The 8,102-nt window shown below is 41.9% G+C and overlaps 1 protein-coding gene across 1 annotated transcript in view; it reads right to left on the bottom strand.

Moving 5' to 3' along the window:
- The window catches only part of PRPS2 (phosphoribosyl pyrophosphate synthetase 2), a 32,747-nt gene that overhangs the window by 9,611 nt on the left and 15,034 nt on the right, over nt 1-8,102 (bottom strand). The window contains exons 3-5 of the mRNA XM_023532345.1: nt 4,905-5,003; nt 4,008-4,197; nt 146-200 (exon numbers count right to left, since the gene is read on the bottom strand). Coding sequence (XP_023388113.1) covers nt 146-200; nt 4,008-4,197; nt 4,905-5,003 — 344 coding nt within the window. The remainder of the gene's footprint in view (nt 1-145; nt 201-4,007; nt 4,198-4,904; nt 5,004-8,102) is intronic.

Raw genomic sequence — 8,102 nt, 5'->3', positions numbered from 1 at the left:
TGTTTTACCAGGAACGAGTCAAACCTCTAAGGTTTTTCTAAGGCAACAAGTGCCAATTTGTCTGATAATTTTTCTTAGGTGAAATACGGCTTTTTGTATCACGTAAAAAAGCCAGATAACATCAACTGCACATAGCACGTGTCACCTGAGCGGCTGTTGTGTCAGTTGGGGGGAACGGCTTACTCCAGGCATAGCAGAAACTTTGGGAAAAGGAAAAGGAGGTGGCGAAAAATCCGAAACGTGTTGACTCTGCATTTTTTTAAAGCAGATGACAGACAGGGGAACCTAGTATATCATAAAATATGGCGTTTCATGTCAGTAGGGGAGAGATGTGTTATCTGATAGTTTTGGAACAACTAGATAGCTGGCAGGGGGCGGTCAGAGTTGGATTCTTATTTCAGTCTTTATTCCAAAAACAATTTTCAAGTCAAAGAAAATTGGAACATAATAAAAGGGCGACCCTTAAAATTAAACAAAATCGTGGGAGAAGAAAATTGTTGAGAGGGTGAATATTTACTTCATAAACAAAGCTGTAATGTGAAGAGAAGAAAACTATACGAAGGGAAGACATGAAAACTTGGAGAAATATTTGTCCCCTCCCCATAAAGACACAAAACAAAGATGTGACTTCTTGCCTGTGCAGAGTCCCTAATAATCCGGAGGAAAAGGCCTCCGGCCAACAGAACGGGCAAAAGGCAAGGAGAGCCTCATGAATAATAAACATGCTGGAAAGGGCATGTGACCTTATCCAGGCAACTGGATAACAGGAAGAGATACCAAAGACCACTTATCTGATTTGTAAGGTAAAACAGGTCTGATAACTCGCTATGCGGACAAGCCTGTGTAGAGAGTCACTGGCTTCCACACTTGATGGGCATGTCAACCGGTCTATCTTCTCGGAAAGACCAAATTTTGGCACTGTCCATAAAAACCAAAATGGCTCCTGCCCTCGGACTCTGCCATTGCGCTTCTAGGGACGCATCCTATTTGCACACGTATACAAAACGTAAAAGCCAGTGCAATGCTGCAGGACTGTGTTTAAGAGGGCAGTCACGTACTGCGTGACGACGTCTCAGCCAACGATGGACCGAATATACGACGGTGGTCCCCTAACAGGAAACCCTAAGAAAATTCGCAATGAAGGGTTTAGCAGAAGCTTTTGCAGACTTCAACAAACTCCTTAAAATTTGAAAACATGAACCCCCACACTGAAAGGTGTTCATTAACAGACAGGAATACTCATGGTATATATTATCCGCTTACAAACAAATCTATGATGAAAAAAAAAAAAAACCCAAGCAAAACGCCATGGACATCTCTCTGAAAAGTGATACCTCCTCAAGAAGAGCCTCAGGCGGGCCCTTTGGGAGGTGTTCCAGAGAACCTGTATGTGTTTAAGCTAAGTGTTATTACAAGAGTTGAGAAGTTAAAAAAATAACGTTTATCAAAAGAAATTATAGTAAGCTAAGGTTAATTTATTATCAAAGAAAAAAATTGTAAATAAATTTAAGTGTCCCGTGGTCTACAGTAGTGTGTACGACTGTGTCTAAGACCTTCGCATTCACACTCACTGACTCACCCAGAGCAACTTCCAGTCCTGCAAGCTCCATTCATGGTAAGTGTACAAGGTACACTTTTATACTCTTATACTGTATTTTTACTATACCTTTTCTGTTTAGATATGCTTGGATACACAAATATTTACCATTGTGTTACAATTGTTTACAGTATTCAGGACAGTGACATGCTGTACGGACTTGTAGCCCAGGAGCAAAAGGCTGTACCTGGGTGTGTAGGAGGCTATGCCATCTAGGTTTGTGTAAGTGCACTCTATGATGTTTACACAATGACAAAATCACCTAATGACACATTTCTCAGAACATATGCCTGTCGTTAAGCAACGCATGCGTAGACAAACAGTACCTCGAAGTGAGAACGGGAAACTGATTAAAGGAACCATGCCATACACATACAATGGAATATTATCCAGCTGTAAAAAACAATGGAGCAAATTAAGTTTTAATAAAAGCACGGTGAAAGAGTATATACGCCATGCTACCGCTTGTGTGAAATGTAAAGGGAGATGTATGTTTGAATAACGTTAAGTCTGACGCCAGAAAGAGGAGGCCTCTCAAGGAAGTGGGGGATGCTACCCTGTTTGAATGTTTTCTAAGAGAATATGTTTTCAGATTCTAAAAAAAAAAAAATGAGGTTGGCACGTGAAAAGCAAGGCTACAAAAATCTGCGGAATCTATTATTCTTTTGGCTTATTAGCTCCAAAGAAACTTTTTCTGGTTCTAAAACCAAAGAGATACGGCAGACGCATAAGCCACATATTGGATGATACCGTTTATGTGAAATGTCCACGGAGGCGGTTCCATAGAGACAGCAAATAGTGAGTGGTTGCCAGGGGCTGGAAAGAGAGGGAATTGGAGTGACTGCTAATACACAGAGGTTTCCTTCTGGGGTGATGAAAAAAGGGTCTGGAATTAGGTGATGGATGCACAAATCTGTGAATATACTGAAAACCACTGAACTGTGCACTTGAAACGGACCAATTGTAGGTATGTGAATTTTCTCTCAATAAAGCTGTTATTAATAACGAGTTTGTGTACCCCTTGGCCCACTTTTTTCACCTCTAACCTTAGATCAGGCCAGTGGATTCGCCATTAAATAAAGATTCCACTGTGTGACTTAAGTTGCCAAGTAAATTGCAAGGTGGATGAGGGAGCCAAATGAGAGCCGGGCATTTGCATTTTAAAGATGTCCCGAAGCTTGGTGGTCCTCCTGGCCTGTCAGGGCACATTTACGAGCTTCCTTGCTTTCTCACTGGGCAGACAAGGTCTCTTTACCTCTCCCTTTCTGTGGAAGCGCCGACCTGGGCATTAAAACTCCATTCCACTTTTTCCCTTCCCAGATAGCAGCTGTACAGTTGCACAAAGTCGCTCTGAGTCACCAAGTCTCAGCCTGCAGTAGAGCACTCTGCATCACATCAGCATTCTACCACCTTCGTCCCTGGTTCTGGACACCGTACCGATTGCTCATAATCTCCTGAGTCTCTGCAAAGCCCTCCAGATTCGCTGCTCAGTACCGTTATGCCGTTCAGCGTGCCTGCACTCTGATGCTGTTAGTGCCAGCTCAGTTTCTGCTAGTAACTGTTCTGTCACTCCCACGTGCTGGCTGGCTGCTGCCCAGTGACCTGCAGATGGTGACTCCGGGTAGGCTGCACCCTCTCGGCTTTCTAACCCAGATCGGCAGGCATGAGGTCACGTTCAGCGGAGGGAGCTTACCGAGCAACCTGGGCTTGTGAATTCTTTCTCTGCCGTGGCTCTGCAGCCGGGGACCAATTTTCATGTGGATTTTCTCCCCGTAGGGGTCCCCGCATCACCCCTACGTGGGGAGAGTGCATATGCCCCGGCCATCAACACGTGGCATAGGCCTTCGGTTCCATTTCTTACGGATGCCTATTTTTCCCCCCCATCCAAAAGCCTGGGTGAAACCTGTCCTCCCTCCTGGGCTGCAGGGGAGAGGTCGCCCTTTCATGCCCTCTCTCTCTGGAGGTCCCTGGATCTCGCACCTGATCGCCCCAGGCCACCTGAGCATGGCTTCCAGCCCTTCTTTATTTCTTGACTCCAGAGAGCTCCTTTTTTTTTCTTGGTGCTCCATGGACACACATTTATTTTTATAAGATTGTGTTCTATTTGGGCTCCCATTCTCAAGTGTTTGTAGTAGGAAGGACCAGCGTGGTGAATCGTGTTGTTAATTAAAAGCCTTATTTTCCAATTAGGTGATTGCTTTTATAATCAGAAAAAAAAAGAACTTAAAAAACTCAAATAAAACATATTCTTTGCTGAAAACAAATACACGTTTGTTTTTTTTTCTTCCTTTCACGACTGATGAAATGTCGACAAAGATGACAGCTCCCTGCTCTGGAGGTGAAGCCTGTACCTACTTGTTCATTTGCAAAACAGAGTATTAAGTAATTTAAAACATGCTTCCTTATCTACTATGCAGGACAAGAAAAAAGCAATCAGCAAATGCAGAAACGTGCCTGGTGTGGCCTGTGCCGTACCTTTTGGCTCCCCCTGCATCGGGGGAAACGATGATACAGTTTCTCCACTCAGCAATGTTCTCCCGGATCCACTGCAAGACTGCGGGCTCCGCGTACAAATTATCCACGGGAATGTCAAAGAATCCCTAAGGGGGCGGGGGGGGGGGGTGGAGTCAGTGTCACACTGCAGGGTTTTTTAAAAGATCATCTTTCATTAAATAAAATTTGAATTTTTTATTCCAAAGCAGCCTTCTCGACAGACTCCCTTTTCTTAATTTTAATAGAATTCAATCAAAAGAAATACGTTCAGGAAGCATATTCCAGCCCCATCTGCTATCTGTGGGGACACGTCCTACTACCTTAGGATTGTCTATATCCTAATGAATAGAGAATGGCTTTGCAAGGCAGTGGGGAAAAGAGGTTTGTTGTTTCTTAAGCACCTGATTAACAAGCCAAATAGTTCACGTTCATTATATCACCAAGTGGGCGCAGGATAATTTGGCCTGCTTTATAGATGAAGAACTAAGTTATGAAGAAGTTAAAAAGCATACAACTCTGCCATTTTAATTAGTTTCCAGAAGTTGAGATGGAATTAAGAGAGTTTACAACCACGAAGCCATTCTCAATCCTTCAAAACTGACTGGAGGCCGGGTGGTGGTGCAGCCAGGAGAAAGCATGTTCAATTATATTTCCAAGTTCAGTAAAAATGGAAAAGCCAAGAGAGTTGCCACATACAAACTCAAACACGAATAACGTTACCTCCTTTGGAAATTATTTAACTTAACCGGTTAGGATTCAACCACGTGTATTAAGCCCCCAATCACAACAAGGGCAAGAAAGAAAATGCCAGCACCTGGATCTGAGAGGCATGCAGGTCCATGGTGATAATGTGATCTGCCCCTGCGACTGAGAGCATATTGGCCACAAGTTTCGCAGAGATCGGAGCACGGCTCTAAAAAATAAAGACATGGATTTTTTATCAGGAGGAGATGGATACCTTTAGATTCTTCCAAGATGAATAGCAGAGAAATCACAGCTGATCTGTAACATGTTAATAAAGAAAATTAACATGAATAATTTTTATTATTTAATGCTAATAATCTCAATTTAAAGATTAATTAATAATGAAAATGACGTGCTATAACAAAAATATTCACTCCATTTTACTCACCAAATATTTACTATTCACATTTACTATTGCAAGACAATGTGCCTGACACTGGGTATAGAGAACAAATCTCAAAGAAGCAAGTAATTAAACTATATACATGTAGTATCATAATTTCTATAGTTCAAATCATGACAAATGTGTAGAAGAATAGGTACGGGGTTGGGGGGGGAAGGGGAAGAGGGCGGGCACGAGCTAGAATGAGAAATAGCATGAAAGACATCAAGTTCAAAAGGGCTGGTTGTCAGAGGCCCCCCCTGAGAAAACTGCTTTTAAGGTGAGGCTAGCAGAGGTGGGGAGACCGGTGTTCCAGAAAGGAACAGCACGTGTGACCTCACCCAGGCTGAGAGATCACATCCAGGAAGTGAGCGAAGTCCAGGGCGGCTATAGGCAGTGGTCCAGGGGAGAGTGTAAAGGAACGCTGGGTGGGGGGGGCGGGGGGAGCGGGAAGGACACATCCTGCTCGGCCCTGAAGGGCAAGGCCTGCTCTTAAAGAAGAATGTACCGAAGCTGGAAGCTAACGCTGTTACAAACTAAACAAAAACCGGATCGAAAAAAGTACACCTTAAGGTGATGCATAACTTGATATTAAGAGAAACAGATGCATCGTGATTTACTGTGTATCCCCCTTAAAGTGACAAAACTTCTCCATAGAGCTTACACATCATAAATGATGGATGATAACTCTGTCCAAAACAGTCATCCTATATACCAGCCACAAAAAATATTAAGCTTAAAAGATTTCATGCAAATTTACACGTTTTATATCATTTGTATCTCAATAAAGCTGAAAAGAGATTTCATTTAAAAGAATATAAAAAAATCAATGATTCCTATTAAATACACATACCCAGTATTCGTGTAAACACACACAGAAAGGAATTACATCACCGTGTTAACAGATTGTATTTTCTCTAATCCACCATTTTAAAAAAAGAAACATATTACTTTAAAATAATATAAATATTTAAATGTACAAGTATACACATTTTTTCAACAAAGAATGAGAGGAAACACCTCAAAATGGTAAGAGCAGATGTTACTATACTGAAATTATAGAGAAATATTCTTCTCATTTTTTTGAATTTTTCAGCCTTCTCAACTAACTACACGTCATCGCCCATGTTTTGTTTACTCCCTTGTTCTGGTCCACGCTGCCTTTAGGATAAAAAGCCACCCCCCCACCCGGCCGCCAGACTGGCTCCAAACTACTGAGAGCTGGTCCTCCCTGCAGTCTGTCCCCACCCTGCTCTCCCTCTTCTGGAGGGTGCTTCGGGTGCTGTCTACACCCACACACCTGCCTCGCCTCCATCCCACACTGTCTCTGCTGAGCCAATGCGTTCGAACCTCCAGATCTGGTGCAAATCTCCCGACTTTATGGCACTGAGAACTTCAGAAAAAAATGATCTGTCCCTTCTAAAGGGACACAGCACTGGCTGAGCATTTGGCCGCCACCATTTGGGACCACCTGCTGAAAGACTGACGTGAGAAAATATTAGATGTACGGAGGTTCACAACTGAACGATGCGGCCCTCAAACACAAAGAATGGGTTTTGGAGATTTTTCGCGTCATCTACACCATACAGCCCTGTACCTTGCATACAATAGTTCTTTGATAAGTATTTCATAATAGAATCTCCATATCACCAAATTTCCAAGGCTTCATCATTAGCCTCACTGACTGTGAGAATTATTTAGTTTAACAAAATTCCGGGATAATTAAAAGAACAAACTGACCACTGGGACATCTTTGTAATAGAATCTGACTCATAACGCTAGTCAATTTGGGGCTCTTCTTCTAATTTTAAAACCAGCAAAGTTTCCTCCATTCATCTCTCTGTGGCATCGAGCATTTCGTACTTCTGAGATGCAAACCACAGGAGTTTAACTTCTAAATTCATACTTTCTTCAAACCTTGTTTACAAATTTGGTTTTCGCGCTGTGGTTCATAATTTAGCTCAATGCTCAACTGAATCTTGCAGGAAGAAATGATTTACGCGTTAACTGACTTTACAGCCAATAAAGAGGAAAATTAGTATGCCATTTCAACAAAGGGAGAGTTCAAGATACAGTAGTCGAAAACGAAATGTTTGACTCCCCTAATGAAAAATGGATAAGGTCCTGAGTTTTGTGAGCCAGCTCAATCATGACAAAGACTCTCCAGCTACTTCAGATCTTATTCAATGTATCAGATGCCACCCTGCTAAAAGCTTCGATTTGATAACTTTGAAAAAGTTCAAGATTGCAGAAATTTGTGTCGGGGCAACTGTCCTCAATTTTTCAGTTAATAAAAAGAAACAATTTTATCATTGAAAAGAGAACACAACCATGAAAATAGTTTTGAGAAAAGCTAGAAGTCCTTTATTGCCTCCGAAGTAATTATTTCCAGCCATGCCCACGTCATATTGTTTTTACTGGGAAAGGAAACTAGCAATTATTGAGTGTCCACTACAGCAGGCGTCAGCAAACTGGGGCCCCTGGGCCAAGCCCAGCCTGTAGTCTGTTTTCATACAACCTGTGAGCTAAGAATAGTTTTTACATTTTTAAGTGGTTGAAAAACAAAAGAAAAACAATATATTGTGACATTTGAAAAGTATAGGACATTCATATTTCAATGCTCATAAATTAAGTTTTACTGGAACACAGCGACACTCTTTCATTTACGTATGATATATGGCTGCTTTCATGCCAAAATGGCGGAGTTGAGCCATCTGTCTCTACCCAGTGGTCTGCAAAGCCTAAAAAATTTGACACCTGGCTTGTTTTGGAAAAAGTCTGCTAAGCAGTTTCTAAATAGCAGCAAATATTATTCTTAATTGACGAATGAGGACCCTAAAGATGCAAAGAGTTTGTTACTTTTAAAAAGGACAAAATGAGTAAATC

Source organism: Pteropus vampyrus, unplaced genomic scaffold, assembly GCF_000151845.1.
Source record: "Pteropus vampyrus isolate Shadow unplaced genomic scaffold, Pvam_2.0 Scaffold81, whole genome shotgun sequence".
Classification (NCBI taxonomy): Eukaryota; Metazoa; Chordata; class Mammalia; order Chiroptera; family Pteropodidae; genus Pteropus; species Pteropus vampyrus.
This window is presented reverse-complemented; position numbering and strand designations above follow the sequence as displayed.